Source organism: Microchirus variegatus (genome assembly GCF_963457635.1).
Source record: "Microchirus variegatus genome assembly, chromosome: 6".
Classification (NCBI taxonomy): Eukaryota; Metazoa; Chordata; class Actinopteri; order Pleuronectiformes; family Soleidae; genus Microchirus; species Microchirus variegatus.
In genome coordinates, this window is record NC_139807.1 from 27,174,838 (window position 1) to 27,198,577 (window position 23,740).

Consider the following 23,740-nt stretch of genomic DNA (forward strand, 5'->3'; position numbering starts at 1 on the left):
TTTTTAGTTGTCGCCCTCTCTGTGTTGTCATGTTACTCCTCTCTTGTGGTGTTTCAGTTATCAAACATTTTGAGTGACGTCACACGCCCCACGTCATCGCGTTCAAGCGTCCATGTGATATTAAAATGAGCAGAAAGGTGACATGGTGCCATAAATGTATAGAATGCATTGACAAATAAAATACACTCTATTAAGACATCATTCCACACGATATAACTACTGTCCATTCAGCTTATAATTTCATACATTTATAATCAGAGTTTATATAGTTGTACATATTTTGTTCCATTCTCTTATTCTCTTCTACCCTTTAGCACAGTATATTATGTTCTATGCCTGATGTATGTAACTTCTGTAACCAGTAAAGTACATCTATTTACCTCAGACAGACAGAGATAAATGCATTTGTACTTTCCCACACAAAAGAGTCACTTTAAATCTCCGCACTACAGCATTGTTAAGATGCTTTTCTTTATGATCACCAACTTAAATGCATTAAGTATTTAAGCGCTTACCGACTTCATGCAGTTATTTCTCCTTTAGTTTGATTTTCAGCTACATCCTTCTACCACGTGAGCTGCGTTTTGTGAATCTCCCAATAACTCTCACATCACATCTGTGACAGTCAAGTGAAATAAAGAGGGCATGCACATTTTTTTCTTTTTTAACTTTAAAACTTTGTTTCAGAAATTCAACGTAACTGTATGTACACTTTACAATATCATATAGCCTGACAAAAGGTCTTCAAATGTTTTTTTTTTTTTTTTTTTAAATACATCTTCAGCACAAATAGTTTTTGCAAGTAAAATGGCTTAACGGATATTGGAGGAAAAAATTAAAATAAAAATCATTAACACAATTGCTTTTCTTCTGCAGAAAAAGTTCCATGATTAAAAATTTAATTCAGGACTTCCCCACAAAGCAAGCTGTATTTTCTACATGCTAAGTTGAAACAGTTGAGTGACAGCGCTAAACTAAACATACAGATACTGGTAAGAAAAAAACAACAACAAAAAAAAAACACGCCATCTGATGTAAAGTTAAATCTTCATTAATACATTTAAAAAGTAGATATGACATGCCGTTTGAAATCAAAAATACAAAAGATTTTTTCCTATTTTAAGGATTTTTTTTTTTAACATGAAGCTGCATGTATTGTACAACACTCAATTGTACAATAAACTGGTAATGCACATAAAAATGATCTGGGATTTAAAAAGTTTAACGCCTCCCACCGCAACAATCGCTCAGGAACGGAGCCGTGACTGCGCTCACTGAGGAGAGAGAGAACACACACGCACACACACACACTGAGGCTTGCATACTAAAAGATGGCAGTCGGGATGGTGGGAGGTTATGGGGTGGGGGGAGAGATAAGGGTGGGAATCTCGAGACATGTTTCCTCATCCATGCAACATTGTTCTTGCCTCCTCTTCAGCCGACCGCGAGCTTCCGGGACCTTTCACCAGCTTCACAACATGGAATTCAGAAAGACACTTAAAAACTTCAACTCATGTACAATTTACATTCATCGTCTGTACGTTTTTTTTTTTTTCTTCAATGACATCACAGCACAGTTAACGACACTGTGCCCTGTAACAACTTTGAACACAATTCCTTTTTTTCGTTGTTTTTTTAAAGTCTGGACTTCCTGGAGAGGAAAAGCAAAGACGGGCAGGAAGCAGAAGCTGTGAGCGTCGTCGGTGGTGTTTTGTTTTGGGGGGGGGGGGGGGGGGCACATGAGGAGACAACTGGCAAATGTTTTTGAACTTTCCACTTTGTAACTCAATGAAACTACAGTACAACACATACTGCACACCTCTAAAATAAAACAAAACAAAACAACAGGGATTCTCCAGGTTTCAGTATCTGCTCAGCTTTGAGGTTTGATTGTCTCTTCTATTTCAGTATATTTTTGGGGGGGACGGGATTGTATGGCACTGTACAGGCAACCCACACAAACCTAAACCAGGAGTTCAACAAATTCATGCCTAAATTTGACTGTCTGGCAACCGTTAGTCGCTCTATATAATAAATATAATATAAAAGTCAAATCAATGTAGTTCAACGTCAGTTTGGCTTGTGTTTAGGCAGAAACACATTCATGGTTACAGTTCTTGAGTGCAACCTTTTTTGTTAAAATCTGTGCTTAAAAAAAAAAAAAGAAAGGCTTAAACGTATGAAGAGAGGCAGAGGGGTTAAAAGGGGGGGGGGGGTGCCAGGAATGACGGCTGGTACAAGTTCTTGGTCAGAGATTTTCTACCATGAGTAGACTTCATGACACACTGGCAGAGGATGTGCTACATTAGTCGTAATGCTACCATAATAATATAGCCATCAGATTACACACCATAATAACAACAACAACATAACTCCGATTCATCCAGAATACTCGATTAGGAGCAAAAAGACAATACTGATTATAGACAAATGACAAAAATCAAATAGCATAATTTCAAAGAAAAGGTTGACATCGACACATCAGATTGAAAATGAATGCCCTCTCAGACCTTTACAATATGTAGATTTACAGGTAACAAGAGTCTTAATCCTAACATTTAATTAGGGAGCCAAGGTCGCATCCAACAGATTTAAACCTCCATCTGTCTCCAACAACAACAAACTACACCTTTGCAGTGGACTTAATATTCAACCGTCTTCTCCTAATGGGTGGGGGGGGGGGGGCTAACGATAAAAACGTACATGACCCCTTTAAAAATGTCATATCATACAAACAGAAAACACTGTGAAATGCTCCTTAACAATAATAATACAAAAATAATAAACTCAACACCAGTTTTACCAAAAGGAAAAAATAAACTGCAACCAACAACAGAAGCTTAGACTCAGCTACGGAGGAATGCATATGATCTTTAAAAGCTACAGATTTGAAGGTTTGCCAAAAACAACATGAAATCAGTGACCGAGTGCGTGTGGCTAGGAGTAAACAAACACACATGCACAGGTTGATTTACAGGCCAGTCATTCCCACTGAAAATGGTCTGTAGCCACAGAGTGTCATTATTCATCAGTGTCAACAGCGTGAGCACCAGGAGTTGATTTCAGGGGTTAAGGGACATGGTGGGTGTGGGGGGGGTGTGGAGATCCTCTTCAGCAGGTGGCTATTTCCTAATCTGATAAACCAGCACCAAGACTTGTGAATCTAATGTGGAGACAACATCCGGCTCCACAGCTGCAGTCAGTCAAAAAAAAAAAAAGAGGAGGAGTCTACCTGGGCTTGTTCGTAGCATATGTAATGTCATCTTTATATTTAGGTTTTTAAAAAATGTTGCCCAGATCTTTAAAAATGTTTCTCTTTCCAAGTTTCTTTTTTCTTCAAAAAGCAATGGTGTCTTTAAAAAGAAACAAAATAAAATGGGGGAAGGCTAAAATTTTAACAGCACTGGCAATGTTGTTGTTTGTAATCCAAACAGGGGGCTTTTTACACACATGTTGATTTTTGTTGTTTTTGTTTAAGTCTTTCCATGTTGTCCCACTCAGAGCCTGTGGTCAAGTTCAATCAGGGGGCAAGAGGTCGTGAAGGCGGAATCGCTCCTGAACGTGCGGCCGCACATCCTCGTTCTGAGGAGGAGAGTGAAGAACAAGTCAGGAGACCTTTACTGAAACAGTGATGTACAATACCGTTCAAAAGTTTGGGGTCACCTATACAATTTGTTTGTGTGTCCATTAAAACTCACACTTTTATTCATCAAAAGAGTTGCGAAATGAATAGAGAATATAGGGTGAATTCCAATTCCTTGCTTAACCCTCAATCTCAAAAATGCCCGCTCCCTCTAGTGCAAGTGCTGTCCTGATTCTCAGAAAAATTAAGTTGAGGGGCAAGTTTAAGGGCTGTATCGCCCTCAATATTGAGATTTTCCGAGACCGACCGTGGGAGCAAGGGCTACCCAGAATGCATTGGGCGTTTTGCCGTGACAAAGATGGCGCAGACAGCAGCAAAACAAGTACGCTACAAGTTAAGTATTTTCTTGTATAAAATATATATGATATAAAAATTATGAAAACCATTGTATTATCTTAGTTTAGGCCCATATTATGGATTACCAACGTCATTGTTGCGTAACATTTATTTTTATTTTACGATCTTTTGTCAATAGTCGGCCGGTGCGGACAAGCGATCGTTTGCCATGGTTTACTTTTCAATAAGCCGTGGTGTGTGGTAACGGTCAGCTGAATATGTCCGTTGTTGTGGTATTTGTAAGAGTATCATCTTATAACTAACTGACAACCTAATAACTTGACTCACAAACGGATCATAATAAATAATCCTGACGTAAATGTGCTCTTCTTTTTTGGAGTTGACAGACTGGACACAGCTTTCACGTTATTCTGCCGCCCACAGTCTGAAGACGTATCTGCATTTAAGGGGTGTCCCATTTCTAAGTGACAAAATAACCCTCAATACTTAGTTTTGAGGGCCAGTCAAGATTAAGGGTTGAGCTTGAGGGTTAAGATAGGAATTGGCCCTTAGTCTTACTAATTTACCAATAATTGCACAAGTGTTTTCTAATCATTCAATAGCCTTCTAAAGCGATTAGCAAACACAATGTACCATTAGAACACTGGAAATGGGCCTCTATACACCTATGTACATATTCCATTAAAAACCAGACTTTTGCAGCTAGAATAGTCGTTTACCACATTAACAATGTATAGAGTGTATTTCTGATTCATTTAATGTTATATTCATTGAAAAAAAAGGGCTTTTCCTTAAAAAATAAGGACATTTCTAAATGACCCCAAACTTTTGAACGGTAGTGAAGATGATGTCACACATACAATACAACAGCGTTTACTGCTCACCTCACCACCAGAGGGCAGGCTCTTCAGTTTAAACCAATAGAATATTTTTACAATAAACTTGGCAACAGCTCTGTTTACATCATCATTTCAACAAAGCTAGAGTAAATAACACATATCAATTAGGGCTGAACGATATGGACAAAATTTCATATCTCGATATTCATGCCAGATATCTCGATATCGATACGATACGAGTACAGGTTCGGTGAAAACCATGCATTTTTCAGAAAAATAAAAACATTATACAAAAGACTGTGGAAACTTTCCACATGGAAAGTGCAGTTTTATTGATGAGAACTCACTGCCAGTCATCAACATTAACATAAAGTTACCAAAGAATAAATAAATAATTTTTCATCATCATCACATTTTTACTGCAGCTCCGCTTTAATGTTCGATGCGTTATCAGTCATCGCGCAAACCTGTTGGTCCTCCTTCAAGTCGAAGTCTGCTAACCGTTAGCAGCTAACGCAGCTCTCATCCTGCGCTATATTATCCCCTGTATGCTGCGCAGGGAAGAAGGATGTCTGCAGACAGCGGGTCTTGAGTTCGGAGTTTGTTGTAATAAAATGAATCGTTAAACTGATGTAAGGTTCGGTTGTCCGGCTTGACCACAGGTCCGTGGTTGTGGCGAAATGATCGACGATTTATGTTTTGGCACAAAATCGCCACCGGCCTCATTATCTTCCGCACTCATGTCACTTTTCTTTCTTTTTTGATTTTCCCACTGTATGTCGTGTGTGTGAGTGTGCGTCTCAGTCTCCGTCTCCCTCCCACCCCCCTATGTTTGTCATTGGTTTGCTTCAGCTGTCGATCCATAGCAAGCACAAAATAAGGTTTGTGATTGGCTGGCCGTAGTGGTGCATTCAAGGGCAATCGTAAAAAAGATGTTTATTTCGACTGCCGGCGCTGTAGATGCAGGGCGAGCGCGGGGGAAAATCTATCATTTATATCGTAGCTTTTTCGATATTAATATCTTGAATGTTCATATCTCGATATCGATACGATAACGATATATCGTTCCGCCCTAATATCAATGGTAGTGTTTGTCCAGGTGCTTATTTAAACATCTGTGCTGACTAATGAGGGACCGATCAATTTATTTTCAATATCAATTTAACCTACAGGTTAAAGAGTGGGAAATCTTACCATCTCAACCAACTTCTCCAGGAAGGGCACCAGCTTCAGCAGCTCATTGTCATTCTTGTCCATGAACCAACTCTCTATGGGAATCCCATTGGACAACTGTGAAGGCAAATGAATAAAAACATAACATATAAAAAGGACAAATCTACTCAAGTGGGCCTTCTCAGATATATTTATCAGCCCAACAGGCTGCAATACTCAATATAATAATTCATCTTAGTTAGTGGAGCAGCATGTGATATGACAATGTGGGAAAAGGAAGACAGAATGCCAGTAGCATTTTTTTTTATTATTAAAAATGGCATCTACTGCCAACACAAAACCCCAGGTGTTGTTTTTTGTTTGCGTCTTCACCTGATATGCGAAGGCTTGTGGTGAATTGTCGATAATGATGGTCTTTGACAGGTCTCTGCCCAAGATGTTGAGGTCCTTGATGTAGTTTCCTTGGACACAGACACAATGCTCACGAAACAACCTGTGTCTACAGTTTCAGCGGGGGGACAGAGAGACAACAAGACAAACATATTGATCAGTGACAGGTCAGTGCGATCAATAATTCAGACACCGACACCTCAACAGCAGCCGTGCAAGCCAATAACGGGACTTAATGTCACTCTTTGTGAGCTCTACAACTTTCAATTTTGGTTTTCCAAATGCTTTTGTGTTTGTTGTGTAATTCACTGTACCTCACTAGCTGCTTTTTAGGATCCAAGATGTTGAGCAGTTTGTCGGCATACACCTTTTTAGAGGCTGTAAATAGGATGATCTAGAAAAAGAGAATAATATGAAATATTTCTATTTGGATGAAAACATTTTGGAAAGAGGAAACAAGGGATAATATTATTTACCTCATAGATTTGAGACATGCGCTCAAGAAACTCTCTGAAGAACGGCCTCAGACGCACATACACCTGCACGACAAAAGGTAAGCAAACATTTATGATCACTTGGCAAGGTTAAGTGCAGGTGACTATTTATACAACATAGGCTTTTAACAAACATGACTGTAGCTCCATCTAGTCGCAACGTAGGAAGGTAAGCTCTGATGCAGCACTAACCTGGTAAATGACATCCTGAAAGAGAACAGGAAAGGTAAGTGCTGCGTCCTCCAGTTCATTTAAACTGCAGTGGACCAATGTTTCATCCTACAGAAAAAAACAACAAGGGGGAATAATATGAAACTTTCACAATGACATGGTTAAATAACATGACAATTCAGTTAGTTAATACATAAAGGATTTGTTTTATGTAATAACTGACCAGGTCTAGGACCAGAGAGAATTCAGGTGTGCTGCGTGTCTTCAGTGGTAAGGCTGGCTTACGGGTGAGCTGCTCTTCTGTCAGTGGAGGGACGTGCTTAATGAAGAAATACCTGTAAATAGAAAAATTACACAAAACATTTAATCAATTAAAAATATTTAAGAGATATTATAAGCAGAGTAAAATATAGAAATTAAAATTGATTTAATTTAATTGATTGTAACATGAATAAGTAATAAATACAGAAAGCTATTTAGCGATATGGCTTTACCTTTAGTTTACATTATATTTGGTTACATTTAGTTTATTTTGTATGACAGTTACATCTGGCCCTTTGAGGGTAACCATTATGCTGATGTGGCCCTCAGTGAAAATGAGTTCGACACCCCTGGCCTAAAGTATTATTCAGCTATTTTGTATACACACATTTACACATTACTAATAGTTAATTTTATGTCAAATAAACAAAACAGTGTGTAGATACTTTGTGATTTTATATTCTTGTTCGCTTCTGTTCGATCATATCTGGCTTTAGGACTGTGACGGTGTTAAACTCACGGGTCAAACACCTCCCAATCTTCCTCATAGGTTGCCTCTGGTGGTACAGTGGTGGGAGGAGCTTCCACATATGTCATATCAGGACTGGAGCCTGGAGCTTAGACCACAACAAAGGAAAGAGACTGAGAAACAGAACACATTATGTCTCTGGATATGCCGAAGCCAATAGTAGCCACAATAGCTACCTGTGAGGGGTGGGAGGTCAGCGTCAGCATCAAGCTCTCTCTCCTCTACCGTAGGAGACGGCTCAGGGATGTGTGGAGGCCGCAGAGGTGGCAGCTGTGATACCCCGGAGTAGAAGTTAGTGGTGGCACACAGTTCCTGCGCGGATGTGGCTGTGCTGGTGGGTATCTCCACAGCTTGCTCTATGTCCAGCTCCTTGACGATTTCCTCAGCCTCCAACGCCTGGTCTGGAGAGTCTGAGCCAGAAGAGGCTGAAAGACAAGTACAACAAAGAAGTTGGAACTGCATAACACACTACCATATCCAATGGAGAAAATGAACATAGCAATATGCACGATTTTGGACTTTTTGCTGATATCAATATGCCGATCAATCGGGGGAATTAATGACCAACTACAGAGGTCATTTAGTCTTTTCTGTTGTTACATTATCGTAGGACACCTTGTACTAACTCAAGACGTAGGCAACACTTTCAACAACTTGTCATTTCTGTGATAAATATGAGACAACGTCAAGCAGCACTGCAGCCAAATGCAAGAACATTACTAATGGAAAAACGTGTGATATCGCAGTTTCCACTGGTTTGAACTAAAATCCCTGGCCTTTGGTGGAGAGGTAAGAAGTACACTCATTTAAAGCTCTCCACCAAACTTCTACATTCAGGTGTCCTCAGCACCAAATGATACAGAAGTATGATTTAGAGTACAGATAAGTAGCAGCAGTATCAGTTTTATAGTGATAACATTCTAATGATACCCATCCCCAGTTATAATGTGAAGTGATGGACAACATCTGACAGCAGCTTTGTGGAATGGAAACTTAAACATACACATACATGCACAGAGAGTTGTCACGATACCAAAATGAGTAACCACGGTACGATACCAGACAAAGTATCACAGTCCTGGGTAGTATCGCGATACGGCAGCCTTTTTTAAATTATTATTATTTTTATGAACTGCAATGTATTTGTACAAGTTATAAATACTTATCAATTACTTATATGTTGTTTGGTGTATGATAAACATAATACTGGTGAAGTAAGTATTAGACTGAATGGTTTTAGTTCATAACTAGGTCAACTCTTTGCACATTAATATATGTTCAACTAATATAAATAATCAACTTAGGATAACAAATAAACCATAGAAGACACAATACAATAAACAGGAACTGACTCCCTGCGAAAACTATATTTTTATGCATTTTCTATGTGCTTTATACTTTGACTTTCTTTAACTCTTCATTCCTCAGCCTGTACACGGAGCCTATAACCTAATATTAGCCAATGAGAAAATAAACAGGTCTTACCAACCTGGTATTCCACATATAAATCTGGGTGACGACACTGCAGGTGTTTTATGAGGCTGGAGGTGCTCCCTCCTTTGGCTCCTATAGCTTGATGGCAGCGCCTGCACAGTGGACGGCCGTCGTCTATTTTTTTTTACCCTCTGTGGCTTGTTCAAAGCCAAAATAGTTCCAAATGTGACTTTTGGAGTTTGTTTTTTTTGAGCAAAGATAACGGAGCCATCGACGACGCCACCGCGGCGTCAAGACTCGCTGCTCGGGCCCGGCGCCTCTGCCATGGTGAGTGTGACGTCTCGTATTTGTGACTGTAAACCGTGCGCGCTTCTAGGCGAGACAGAACTTTAGCTTGTTGTTTGTTTTGAAGCGAATTTCTATAGAAGCGGAGCTGTCTTCATGGAGTTCTTTCTTGCCGGCAGAAACATATATCGTAATCCACGGTATTACCGTCGTGTAGAATTTCTAGTATCGTAGGAACTCTACATGCACAGCAATAGGCAGTCATCGTGTTCCCTCATGAAGACTGCTTTGAATTAAACTGGAGATTCTGGGTCTGCTTACCATTTTTAGCTGGTGAGAAGAAGTTAAAAACGGGGGAGAAGATGGTCCCAAGAAGGGTGGTTCTTGGAGGGCTGGTGGGCAACTCAACTGCCTTTGTCTCCTCCAGGCTGCCATTGGGCTTTTCCTTACTTCTGTTGTGATTTGTTGCTTCTGCAGAAAAGGCGCCAAGTTTAAACAGAGCCGACAGAAACACATGGAAGATTAAGACTAGTGCTTTGTTTTCCTCAGAGAGCCAACTTACGTCCATTGATGGAGCCTCTCCTTCCACCCCTACTGATAGTTCTGCGGGGGGTGTTGGTGTTCGTGGGTGTAGAGGTGATCAAATTGTTGTCCACATCACAGTGGAGACGCGTCTTCTTCGCTGGGCCTTCCTGCTCCACCTAAGGAAAGCAGATACATGCAATACAGCAGAAATTTAACACTAGTTACTTAAATAAGTCATCTAAAATCGCTCTTAAATCGATGACAGTGTTGGTGTATGATAGGAAATGTTTGAAATGGTGTTTTTCAACTGAAAAAACAAAACATTATTGGATTTTTCCAACTTGGGTTGTGCTTTTTGTTTAGACACTATGTCAAACTGGACATTTTTGAGTGGAGTGTCAGATTGTGTAAACAGGGAGTTTACACACATCTTGCACGGTATATCACCCAATGGACGCTTAAGACAATTGTTATCAGCTCATCTATATAGACCTCAAGATATCAAAGGTCAATACTGTATAAGATGAGCGGGGAATGGTAAAAACTTCTCAAGTAGGCACTAAAAACAGTCCCAAAATTCCTAAATTAAAACTTCATGAGGAAATGCAGTAAGACTATGACACAACAAGTGTTTAAAAAAAAATCCACCATTTCACAAGTAAGAGCTCCCTTTAGCTGAGCTTTTCCACTTGTTACTACCTCCTGTCCCTGCACACCAACTCTGTGAGCCAGAAGCTAAAATTAGACCCAAGTCCGAGTTCTCAGACAAGCTGCTGCATTCCTCCAGACATTTCTTGGGAAACATGACACTCTGCACCAAGAAACAGTGTATTTAATGCAAGAGACCTGGAGAGTGAGCCCAAAAAGGTTATTTTCACATTGTTAAACTAAACAGGAGAGTGGCGATAGCTTTTTCAGGCTACAATATTTCAGTTCCTCCAGAAGAGGCACCATGCTCGTTTTTGTTTTGAACTGAAAACCAAGGTCATTTGATGTGACAGCAGAGAGGTAGTTACCTTAACAGCATTTCCTCTGATTAACTTTTTGATGGTGGAGAACAAGCCCCTCCCTCCACTGGATGGTTTGTCCTCTTCTACTTCTGAATGCCTCCGCTTGGTCCGGGATGGACGGCTTGCCGCGCTGGGGTTCGGTTGCTGAGACGCCTTACGCATTCTCAGCCTCATTGTTTGAGCAGTCACATGTAAGGCTGTTTAACAAAGAATACGGAGAGAGACAAAATCAATACAAGTGTGCAAATACTAAAAAAATACCCAATTGCAGATGTGGACAAACAGGTTGCTCCAACAAGAGTCTCGACTGTTTTAAAATGGATAAGTCTGAGGGGTGTATCTTTGTGTACAGGAGTAATACTGGTGCATTTTCTGCAGACATCTGGATGCATTCAAGATCCCATTTCACTTACATCACAGTGGATCACAGCAGCCACAGCTGGCTTTACTTCCATCCGTACAGTAAAAAAAAAAAAGCTGGATCTTATTGTACATGTACATGGTAAAAACACTCCCTACTACTAGCTACGAGTATGAAAAATTCATGTTTATGTCAAAATACAGTAATTAACTGTAGGTGCTGATTAAGATTCACAAACTTAAAAACCTACATACAACTTGTGATGAAATAACTTCATTTTACTCTAGAGCTGGAATGAATCGGTCAACATTGAACCTCCAGTATGAACAGGGAAAAGGAAATAAGTGTTCACAGTAAACTTTAATTGCCAAAGAAGCATGCCAGCCACTTGCGCTTATGTAACAGCAGCTGGCTGAAAATGTGTCCGGACATATCCTCAACCTGTCATGATTCCTTAACACACAATGGCACTAGCCGAATATATCCTGTGCGTTTCTGCCCTCCACTACATCTGCTTTACATTTCCACTGGGGTGTATCCATGAACACAGCAGAGGTGAAAGTACTGTTGCTCAATCACAAACAGCCCCCCCCCCCCCACTTTTTTTTTTAACAGCAACACAGTGCATGGAAAAATTTTATGAACAGACCGCCAGAAAAGGTAAAACAAGGCTGAAAACCTGTTTCAGGACATAAATAAGCTGATGGAAAAACACTAAATTCACACATAAAATTGTTTCCTAGCATATAAACACTTACAGAAATGACAAGGAAGATATATTTAGCCATTATGTTTAGCTATTGGCCTCTTGACATAGCATAAAATAATCCAGCACATCATAAAAAGCACACTATTTTATCTACCAAATAAATACATAAACAGTCAAGTATAGAACTAATTTGGCTTCAGTCATCACAGCCTTGATACTGTATTTATCCGATCAATGACATCTGTAACAAGCAACAATCAAGAGCTCATATTACTTCAGACATTAAACGCTGTGCAGATCATTATTGCAGAGGGGAGACTTTCAATTAACCTCACTTGTCCAATCCTTAACTGGTTGAAAATCTACTTAAAAAACAATGTTGTCATCTACCACACGACATCTCTATTTGCTTCTCTTTGATTTAGTTATGCAGTATGAAAATGACTGTGGTGCGGTGAGATTAAAACGTTTTTGTGTGAAACTTTGAAAATGCCTTCTAGTAAACTTTTTTAAACAGGTTGGTGAGGTTTGTGCATGTTTTTTTTTGTGTGCTGAGATTGTCAGGTGTGCCATTTCAAGGACATGGATACTTTTGACAGCAATAGTGTGTTGTTCCTATTTAAAGATCATTTTTGGGTGCCAACTTCATGTGGTTGGCGTGTGAGCGAACCTCATCTACGCTCCTATAACAGTGATGAGGATTAGTCACTGAACTGTGCAAATTTCAGATTGATGAGCAATAATCGCAATGTTTGTAGAAAGTAATATATCTCAGATATTTAATTATAACTGATGGTGAAATGTACAGGCAGCGCTCAAAACCGTACAACCAAACATCCTTCCACTGCATCCGTTTAAAGCGTATTGAACACATCTGTATACTGCACAGACGCATGCAGAGACTGCAGGTGGCATGCAATGATACTCTCTGCTTCAGAGGACCAGATGGTGTAGTGCCAGTGAATCTGAATCTGCCTAAGTGAATACTCTTCAAGTTGCATGAAGGAACATTGTCTTTAAAGTTTTCTGCAAACTTGATGCATCTGTAAATGACATCATTATGGTTCTGTTCAACATCAGATCCAGAACTGTTTGTAATCAGTTCCACTCACTGTTATTGATATCCCAACCTCTCCACTTTCATTGCAAGTAAAAACTTGTAAGTAAGACAACATTGAATTTTATGTTTTAAATCTGACTTACTTTATGCGCAAATCTAAAATGATCGTGAAAACATCCTGATGGTTGTTACCCACTTCATGGTAGAGATGCCTCATTTTAAAAGGTATGTTATGAAGCGTTGTGTCTTTGGAACTTTTTATATACTATGCAGTTTTATATGGATTTTATTTTTTATTAAATAGAGACCGAGTTAGTCATAAAGGTCTGAATTTAATTACGACAATCCCTGCAAAACAGCCATCTCTCTAATCACCCACTGACCAAGGACCCTGAACATAGCTAGGTATGAGCAACTGAGCGGGAAATAAGAACATGCATGCCACTGAGGGACTGTATGAGCCAGCTAGCAGACGCAGTGAAGAAACAAGCGAGGGCCTTCCCACAGTCCGGCCACTCTGCAATAACTACTCCGAGGGTAAGATTAGCAGACTGACTTCAAACGTGGCTAAAGCACATGCCGTCATCTCAGAAAATAAAACATGAGCATATGTCACGCCTGGTCCCGCTGTCTGAATATTTTTCCCAACACAACGTCCAGTAAAAGTTGCACTCGAGAACCCAACAGCTTCGTAGCAAAAGCAGAAGCAGCTATTCCGATTAAGCTAACGTCACTTACACGAAATAATACACGATAAAAACGCGTGTAAAGCGTTAGCGGTAATGAAACTGTATGCAATAAAGCTTAACACGGTCACAAGGGCCACCACAATGTAAAACTACACCGAGGTTACAAAATTACCAATCAATCCGTATTGTCGGCATTTAAGCATTGGAGCTCAAACAAGCTAATGTAGCATTACCAAGCCAGTGCGCATCGGAACTCTAGCGAATTGAGATTAAACACGGTGTTTAGGTGAGGGACATTATTTGGATATTTTGTTTTATAAATGATGGGTTATGATATGTGTGACTCGGCTATCTCGTTGCATGGTGTACGAGATTGTATGTGTGGTGTTTTTGACAGCGAAACCCGTCAGACATCGTTAATCAAAACAGCTAGCCCACAGTACCCGTTTGTAGATGTTTTCTTCTCGAATTGACTCTTTTATCAGTGGCATTAAAAATATTCATGGGAATTATTTTAACAAGCTTGGGCATAAACGAACGGAGAGCCTATGTCACATTATAACGTTGTTATGAAGAAAATGTGGTATTTTGGCTAATGTAGAGCTAGCGAAGTTCAGTTAAGGAATGCCAGTTTGGACTGTGGTCATTAGCCTCAGTGCAAGCTAGGCGATTAGCGGTGGTTCGTGAAAACTGCGGAAAAAATAAGTTACGCTACTTAACATGCACGCCTTTGTTGCAAAAACCAACGTGACAGGTAAATTAGCCAATGTTTGATTTGAACATCATTTTTGCCGGGTCTGGGATAGGTCGTACTTAGCTGCACTTAGCTTAGCGTTAACCTAGCATAGCCTCCGAGAAAAACTGCTCGGGGCTAACAGATGTGCACGAGCAGAGGAAAATATTTATCCCGTCTTAAGCCAACGTTAGACCACAAGCCAAAGAAGACGAACGCACGACCAAGGTTAATGATACCGACTTACTTTACAGTGACCCGCGGTGTCCAAGGATAACGACTCACGGTCGCTCAAGCATCACAACTGAGGCAGCGGTTGTTGACGAGATCCGATCGGACTTTTACTGCGTCTAGTCAAGGGCCGTCTCTGAAATGACACACCGTTGTGTTACCAGGCGCCATTTCCCGCCTCTGCTCAGTCTCTCAGAGGCAGATACCCGTATGGGACACGGACACACCCCCTTACCTCTCACAAACACCAGCCCCGGTTTTCAGCGAGGACGATCACTGGTCTTTTCTCTTCCCAGCTGTAATTAATGAGTTTACTCACTGTTCGTCTTTGTGTGTTTGTGATTCTAAAGCACAGATAACCTGATCTAATCTACAAACGGACAGCAATCCGCTGCTGCTTACAATCAACTAATGTATCCAGAGAATATCCAGTTTTTTTTTTAAATGTTGTAATGCACAGTATGTTTAACAATTATGCATTTTTGTGTTTTTCAATTCCTGTTGCTTCCAAGTAATTACAATTCTCTGTAGCTCCAAGTACTCAGGACATTAGTGTCCATAAAGTTGGACAGTACAGCTAGAGCTGAAACGATTTATCGATTATTAATCAATTACTAAATTAATTGCCACCTATTTTGATAATCGATTAATCGGTTTGAAGCTTTTTTCATGATTAAAACAAGAGTTCTGATTGTTTCAGCTTCTTAAATGTGAATATTTTCTTAGTCTTTGCTCCACATAACAAAGAAATAATTAAAACTGAATCATTTTGTTTTGTGGACAAAACAAGACATTCAATCGTCATCGAACATCGTCATTTCCAGGTTTGACAAACACTGATCAATGTTTTTTTTTTTTTACATTTTCTGACATTTTCTGGACCAACCGATTAATCGAGAAAATAATCGACAGATTAATCGATTACGAAAATAATCGTTAGTTGCAGCTCTACAGTACAGGTTGGTTATTATGGCATCCATCACAGCTTTTGTCAACCAAAAGCAAATAAATGCATAACAAACTAGGCTGACCTAAACTGTACCACTTGGTGAAAATGGGGATTTTGTAGTCGTCAGGTCATAGAGGCCCATAGCAGCTGCTCCGTTTGCCTGTGCATTGCTGGGTCAACTCTGGTCTTTAGCTTACAAAGTAAAATGAAATCACATGATGTTACAATCATAAACAGTATAGCACCCTTGACAGTCTTTGCAATTAGAAAGAAGCAAAAGCCAAAAGTCATTTGACCAAAAAAACCAACACTTTTTAACATCGACTAAAGCATCATCACATCACAACTGAATAATGACATGAAGCATCACCTTTAATAAAATTAAATTACATTCAATCTGCCTGTCTGTGAGAAATCAATTAACCTGGCTACACAAACAGAACCAATTTCATGTTCACAGATTTCCCTAAAAGGCGAAGAATTGGGGTTTTCCTCAGTACAAACGGTAACAGTTCAACTACATTATGTACAAGAGACTTCATTAGTGGAAGCAAGTGTACAGTATGTTAGATCCACATGTGCTCAGTCAATCTGTACACAATGTGGAGGATACTAACATTGTTCTAAGTATTGCATATGGATCAGTATTTTTGCTCAATTTGATTATTAATGAAACATTTTAAATTCATGCAATGGCATCATTAAGGAGAAAAAAAAATAACATGAGGAGCACTTGAGTGTGTCTGTCACAAACAAAACAAACGGATGCAATAGGCCATAACGGAGTGTCCTTGGCATTTGTAATGTATTCCCATTCCTGCAAAAAGAAAAAATGTTCTTCCAGAAAAGTCCCAAAGTTATGTTAGAAAGGCAAGGATACCAAATCAGTCTGTTTATACACGTTTCAGGCGAGTGTTTTTATATGGACAAACAGCAACCTGTAAAGAAAAACGAACAAAAACAAAACATGTATTGACCTTAAAGTTCAAACATGAGTCAATGGAGCACATTTACACTGCTCTGTTGATGATGAGACGCAAGTTGTCCAACAAAAAGTCAGTCAATGTACAGAATATCATCTCTAGAGTCTTTGAACCGCTGGTAAACCAAGAGCAGCTCGGCACAAAGTCATGTTTTTTTCTTCATAATATGTACTGTTATTTTGAATTAATCTATTAGTTGCAATGTCTGACCAGCCCATGACATTGAGAAGGATGCACCCATAGTGATGTTCAAACTATTTTGTCAACAGAGACCTTTGCTGTAGAGGAAGGTCTGAATGTTTTTTTAAGGAGCTGAAGGAGTTCCAGTTCAGAGAATGTCAATAGCTTGATGTCTTTTCCCGTAATCCACAGCCCGATCTCCCTGCATGTCACGTTCATCATCATCTGGGGAGCAGAAAGTAATGCAAACGTTAGAGCTAATTTACAGAGGATTCGTCTACTTAAGGGCACTAACCGTAGTCTTATCACAGAACATTACATTTACTACTGTGTCCTTACCATCAGCCAATCATGGAAATAGCTTTACTTTCAGAATAGCCGGAATACGAGGCAGAATACGAGGATTTGTTTTTCCATCGTTTTCTGATTTGGATGGAGCCGATTTTCAGCTTTAGGCCTAGAATATCATTATTTACTTTCTTGGTCATTATAGGAACATGGAATAGGAATGTAAAATCTTTTAAACTTGTAGACCATTGGTTTTCAAAGTGCGGCATTCTAGCGGCCCGCAATGAATTACAGTTGATAGTTTTAATCCAGGAGCTACTAAGCTTGTTAAATGTTTATTAGACATTACTGGATACAGACCAATAAGTGTAAACTGTAGAACTGTAATCTGGTCATTAAAATTATTACAAATGGGATTTCTTTCTGTTTTTTTTTTCCTTTTTCTTTGGAGGCCCTCAGTCCAATGTTGGGTTCCTAAATTGGCCCTCAGGTACCAAAACTTTGAGAACCCCTGTTGTAGACTATACAAACTGAACATTTAGACATAAACAGAAATTTAAATATTTCTTATTTGATCTCGTTGTCCAACATGGATTCCTGTAAGAAACGAGTCATCAGACACTTATCAAATATTAAAATTCTAATCCGATAGGTAATAAGAAATTCATGATGGGAAACAATCACAAAGGGGAAAAAAAGGGGGGAGGGGGGGCATGCATTTCAATATTTCTAGGAGAACACAGACACATTCACAAACAGACCAAGCTATATTTAGCTACTGGTCTAGATGTGGGTCAGATGTGTGGTGGGCACAGACAGGTGGTACAGCTAAACAGAAACAGGCAGGAGAAAATACAAGAGATCAACTGAAAATACTCTCACAGAACCTTAAGTTCCCGGGTCAAGAACTGGAAGCTACGGTTTGGTCATTGTGCCTGTGCGATAACAAATTAAAACAAAAATAATTCATGCAGAACTACATATGTAGCAGTCCTGAGGTTTGTTGTTGTCATAACTCTGGAATATCTGGATTAAATAGTGGATTAAAAAGGACGAAAACTCATGGTACTGTGAGCTGCTCTAACTGTTGGGACAAATGCAGGGGGTGGCAGCAGGACAGGGGTGGAGGGAAGGAGCAAGGGAGGAATGGAGGGTACACATCTGAACAGGCAGTCCAGTCCCCAGCCTGGCTCACCTTGGACGTCTTCCTCCCCACCATCACCATCCTCTTCCTCATTGTAGGCCAGCTCAGCCTGCTTGTCGGCCTCATACTCACCCACGTTCCCATCATCCCCATTGTAGTCCGCTAGCTTAGAGCCGTGTTGCGGATCTACTGGGGACTCGTTCTCATCAAAGAACCGGCCTGCAGGAGGCAGAGAAGGGCCTCATCAGGAAGGGAGGGAAGCGGTGGCAGTTGAAGAGAGACAGGGAGGAACGAGTGAAATATTGCATTTCAATGCATGGAGGGAGAAGTGAGTGTGTAGAGAGAGTGATAACAGATCGAGTAGATGAGGTGAGCAGACACATGTTGGCAGATTGGAGTGGAGTGGAGGACGAGTCTTTTAGAGGAGTAAAAGGAAAGTCAATCATGGACTTGGAAGCAGTGAAGCCAAATGGAAACAAATGAGCCGCCCTTGTAATGCGTATTGTAGTCTTTAATCATCTGTATAATTCAATCGATCCTTGATTGGATTGATTAGTTGTGATACAAAAGCCAGGCAGTAAATCCAATCATTCATTCACTCTAATTGGTACGACTGGAAATGGTGATTCGATTGACTTCTGTGCGAGATTTGTCAAGAGAATGATTTTTGGAGTCTTTTTGTTGTATATGGTGAATATGTCATAGTTTCTAAGCACAGTTTAGTCAGGCCGTTTAACTAAACTCTGTCCTTGTCCAAGTATAGAAGCACTCGTGGGGAACTGATTTATTGAATGCAGCGTGTCCGCCTCTACTTTAATACTTTAGATGACAATAAATTTAGAGCTGCAACTAACAATTATTTTGGTAATCGATTAATATGTCCATTATTTTCTCGATTAATCCATACAATGTCAGAAAATATATATTTTTTTTAAAAACAACGTTGATCAGTGTTTGTCAAATCTGGAAAAGACGATGTTCTCGAATGTCTTGTTTTGTCCACAAACTAAAATGTGGACAAAACAGTTTTAATGATTCCTTTGTTATGTGGATACATCTTTAAGAATCTAAAACAATGAGAAATCGTGTTTTAATGATTAAAAAAAGCTTCAAAACAGTTATCGATTATCAAAATAGTTGACGATTAATTTAGTAATATATAATAGTAATATAATCGTTTCAGATCTGGATACGTCCCCTTTCAGCTTGTTAGTATCAGGTTTTCCGGTTTAGCTTGTGGCTAGTTGATAGCATGTCGAGCACCATTATGTAACAATTAATAAACAATATTATTAACAACCAATCGCCTCTACCCAGCCTGAATTTCATAATGTTTTTGCTGCAGTTACTTTATTTTTAATAGTGTTCCGGTTTCTTCTATTATTATCAGGTTTTATACAATAACAATAGGATGAACATTTTATTTTGAAAGTCCAGTTTTAGTTAGTTTTTTTGCTAATGATGATATAATGATCAGTTTTTTGATTCTTAATACTTTTACCATTTATACATTAAACAGTAATCATTCCTATAGTTCAAGTACGCAAAGTCAAAATAACCTGGTATGAGTTTTCAAATAATCATAAAAAGCTGATATTATATGGCACGTCTCACAATAACGGGGGGTGTGGGTGAAACTCATGGTGCACTGAACCAGGCAGCGCTTGTTTAGTAAGCAAACGACGTCAGAAATGAAACATTTGCTGCGTGTTGGGAATTAATTTACCATGATTGGATGCAAGTATAAAGGGAAGCAGATCAGAAGCAGATGATGAGGAGAAAAACAAAATAACAATGTGCTCTGAATAGAGAGGGTTTTTTTTTTTTTTTTGAAGCAACCAGTCCCTGTTGCAGAGGGTGAGAGGGATGTGTGTGCGAGGGATGACAGAACAGAACAGTTGACAACAGGGAGAAAGAAAAACACAGCACAGCAGAACCCAGGCAGCAGGAAAAGATCTTCTGGGAACTAGGTGTATGTCATTTCTCTCCTCTGCAAATAAGCATTCACTCTAGTCCTCGACAGTTTTCCTACCTATATTCAGAGCAGAATATAGTCGTGTTTGTAGCAGAAGGGATGTAACCAGTTAGCAATGTGCTAAAACGCCTTTGTGTTTTCCGAGTTCACCAAACATTACAGATTGCGAGGAAGCAGCGCTAACACAGAGCTAACAAGAACCGCTGTGAGTGCACTGCTTTTTTCTAATGTATATGTTCTCTCTCCCCCCCCCCCATCCATTAACCACCTCTGCTGGAATTTACAGTAGTACCACATTCAGAGAGTGGAGGAACTCACTTTGGCGGTGGCGAACTGGCTCTGCTGGGGCTTGGTCTTTGGCGTGGTGAGGCTGGATGGGGTTGGGCACTTGAGCAGGGTTTGGGGGCACAGCAATGACTCTTGCACGTTCAGCCTCAAACTTGACATCGTCTGGAGCTGGCAATTTGAAAAGAGTGAAGAAAGGTGGTGTTGTACATTTAATTACGGAACTCCGAATTCTGAGCTTAAAGTCAGAACTCGAATATTTTTTTCCCCCCCGTGTGGCCCTAATCCTCTTCCGTATTTAAAGTGATAGTTCGGAATTTTGGACATAAGACTTATTTTCCAACTCAGCCGGTGTGATGGAGACGTCTGGAGACGTTTTCAAGAAATTTCATTCAGTTCTTCTAGTTGCAGAGTTCGCTGGTGCTATGGCTAACACAAGTCAATGGTACCTGCTAGCATGGCATTAGAAACACTTATACCGACTCCACAGTGCACCCGAGGCAAATCAATTGTAACGGCAGACTATCGATGTACATATCTTTCTTGAAAACGTCTGCAGACGTCTCCATCACACCGGCTGAGTTGGAAAATAGGTCTTATGTCCAAAATTCCGAACTATCCCTTTAATGACTTCAATCTAATATTTAAAATATTCTATTAAATACAGCAGCTCTAGTTTTGAAAGATGTCACCCCTGACAGATAATACTACAGATGAACATGTAGATAAACGGTCTGTCATTATTGAATAATCATTCAGATGTGTTGCACACTGTACCTTGAATCTGTCTTTGCTGTTCTCCCAGCTCGTCCGCCTTGATATCTGCCCTGTTGTCTTCTTCAAACACGATGGGTTTGTCTGCCTGTTTGATGATGTTAGGAGCTGCAACCACTGCCACTTGGCCATCAAATATCTCCTGCTGTAGCCTGGGCTCGTCCAGAGACAGAGCCGGGCCTCCAGGTCCATCAGCTCCCCCGACTCCAGCTCCAACACCATTGTCGGGGGCCTCTTCTTGCTTCTTCGTGATGGCTGGTTTCTTCAGTGCTGTAAATAAATTGAATATGGCGAAGTAAGAAAGGAAGTGACAACTCCATAAATATCTTTCTAGTGACGACTGGTCAATGTTAACACACATTAACGCACGGCGCGTTGCCATGACGGCTGACCTGGAAAAAGATGAGCATGACGTCATGTTTACGTGACTCCCGATTGTTTTTAAAGTTTAGCGTTACTTTAGAGACTCATTTTAGGCACACATATGCTGTACACGAAGCTAACGCAGCTAACGCAGCACGTAAACATGATGTCACACGCATCTTTTCCGGTCAGTCGTCATGAAAACACGTCTTCCGTTAATGTGCGTTTAACTGCTGTTAGCCCAGCACTACTTTTTTTTCAAAGACAATCATGTTTAGGCACCATCTAATTGCAATCCAATCACAGAAAACATATTTTAATGCCAGGTAAGCTGATCTCTGCTTTAGGTTTTGGTGCCAATGCTTACCAAATTGTAAATCATCCATTTTTCCCACCTCACTGTCTTCAATGCCAGGCATGCCGGCATCACTGCCAGGCTTACCCATCTCTTCTGAAACAGAAGAGCAGGACGTGACTTAGATCAGTTTGACACGGAAAAAAATTGGTTGTGAATCTTTGCAGACATGGAACACAGAGAGTATAGAGAGGCTATTACACGCTTACATCAATGGTAAAGTACACAGGAAACTAACAGAGGCTAAAGAGACCTCGACTGAATCAGTCGCACCCACTGTACCTTTTAAAACTGTATCGTCATGCAGATGAGTGGCCACAGTGTGGCGCTCTCCTCCCTTCTCCACATTAAATGGTTCGCCTGCTGCTGCAACGTTGTCCAATACACCCTAGAGAAGTAATAGTGGGGGGGAAAAAAGCAGTAAACAGTGAATTTAAGAGGGGACACAAGAGATATTACTATGCCACACTAAAGATGTGAGACCATTGAGAAGACATGGAGATCCTGACAAGATTCTAAAAATCATAACCTGTTTTAGTCTTGAAGCTTCTTCCTCCAGGGTCTTTTTTGATTCTTCATACTCTTCTTTCAGTTGTGCAATCTGACGTCCACACTGTAAACTGTAGGAGAAACAGGAGTCAATATTTGCTCCCATCGTCCACATTTTTCAGCAATCTCTTTCTATTAATCAGCCTTTTATTACAAATTGTGCATTTTTGTTCTCTCCTGAAAAATCTTAAACCACCTAGTATATGTAAAAAGACAAAATGATGAATGATTAATGATGATTATTATTATTATGATGATTCACGACCTCCTGGCTGACGATAGGGAACATTGTCATGTTACATATAATCATGGATGATTAAACAAACCTCTCGTATTCCAGCTTTTTTTCGAATGTTGTGCTATTTTTCTTGACTTCTCTTAGTTGCTCCTCCTGTTTCATGATCTCCTGGTTTAGGTCCTTTAGCTGCTCTGTTTTCAACAGAACAAACATAACACACACGTTATTTTTAAGGAGGTTGAGTTTTCAATGTCAGTGCATTTAACTCCTTGAGATTCTCTCACATCAGCACAATTCACTCCCGATTGAGAGTTTTTTTTTAAAGGGGTTCAGAGCGCCCTCTGTTGGACACACATGGACAAACACCTACCTTTCAGCCTCTGGATCTCTGTCATTTGAGCTGTGACATCACCCTGCACCTTCACCTGCACAAAAGAGACAACATCAAGGGTTAGGAATTAGGGAAGAAGGGCACAAGTGGTCCAACAGGTTCTGTTAATAATAGGTGGAACAGGTTTGTTTTCCAGTGTAAAAAAAAAAAAAGCTCAACGGCATCCAGTCCAGTGTGAGGTTTCATTTAGGTTATGCTACAAAGAATTACAGTAAATTCAGACACAACACAACACAAAAAACACAAAAAACAGGTATTCAGTATTTACTCAATGTCAGATTGTTAAAGATGCATACAGATGATGTTTCATCTTGCGGTGTTTTTGACAAAACAATATATTACTACTAGTTATACACAGTGAATAGAGGCTTTTTTTAAATCTTCCTTATGATTATCTAATATCAGCATAATTTCCAAATTTGACACTTCAAA

The 23,740-nt window shown here is 39.9% G+C and overlaps 2 protein-coding genes across 5 annotated transcripts in view; both read right to left on the reverse strand.

Moving 5' to 3' along the window:
• Positions 1 to 789: 789 nt before the first annotated feature.
• On the reverse strand, positions 790 to 14,980 carry ctdspl2b (CTD (carboxy-terminal domain, RNA polymerase II, polypeptide A) small phosphatase like 2b). Its single transcript, XM_083891058.1, has 13 exons — positions 14,851 to 14,980; positions 11,058 to 11,248; positions 10,079 to 10,217; positions 9,838 to 9,987; positions 7,974 to 8,222; positions 7,789 to 7,885; positions 7,231 to 7,342; positions 7,029 to 7,115; positions 6,819 to 6,881; positions 6,657 to 6,736; positions 6,325 to 6,451; positions 5,974 to 6,069; positions 790 to 3,582 (listed from the first exon to the last, which is right to left on the reverse strand). Exons 2-13 carry the CDS (start codon positions 11,223 to 11,225, stop codon positions 3,517 to 3,519), a joined length of 1,434 nt encoding a protein of 477 aa, XP_083747184.1. The 5' UTR covers positions 11,226 to 11,248; positions 14,851 to 14,980; the 3' UTR covers positions 790 to 3,516.
• Positions 14,981 to 16,134: 1,154 nt separating this feature from the next.
• golm2 (golgi membrane protein 2) overlaps positions 16,135 to 23,740 on the reverse strand; it is a 15,837-nt gene continuing 8,231 nt past the window's right edge. The window contains exons 2-10 of one of the 4 annotated variants that reach the window (XM_083891186.1): positions 23,288 to 23,342; positions 23,006 to 23,108; positions 22,660 to 22,750; positions 22,413 to 22,518; positions 22,143 to 22,226; positions 21,416 to 21,682; positions 20,672 to 20,809; positions 18,430 to 18,597; positions 16,135 to 17,171 (exon numbers count right to left, since the gene is read on the reverse strand). In XM_083891186.1, the coding sequence (XP_083747312.1) occupies positions 17,095 to 17,171; positions 18,430 to 18,597; positions 20,672 to 20,809; positions 21,416 to 21,682; positions 22,143 to 22,226; positions 22,413 to 22,518; positions 22,660 to 22,750; positions 23,006 to 23,108; positions 23,288 to 23,342 (1,089 nt within the window). In that variant the 3' untranslated portion in view covers positions 16,135 to 17,094. Of the gene's footprint in view, positions 18,598 to 20,671; positions 20,810 to 21,415; positions 21,683 to 22,142; positions 22,227 to 22,412; positions 22,519 to 22,659; positions 22,751 to 23,005; positions 23,109 to 23,287; positions 23,343 to 23,740 lie in introns of all 4 variants that reach the window. The other 3 variants (XM_083891185.1, XM_083891187.1, XM_083891184.1) reach the window with 3 other exon arrangements.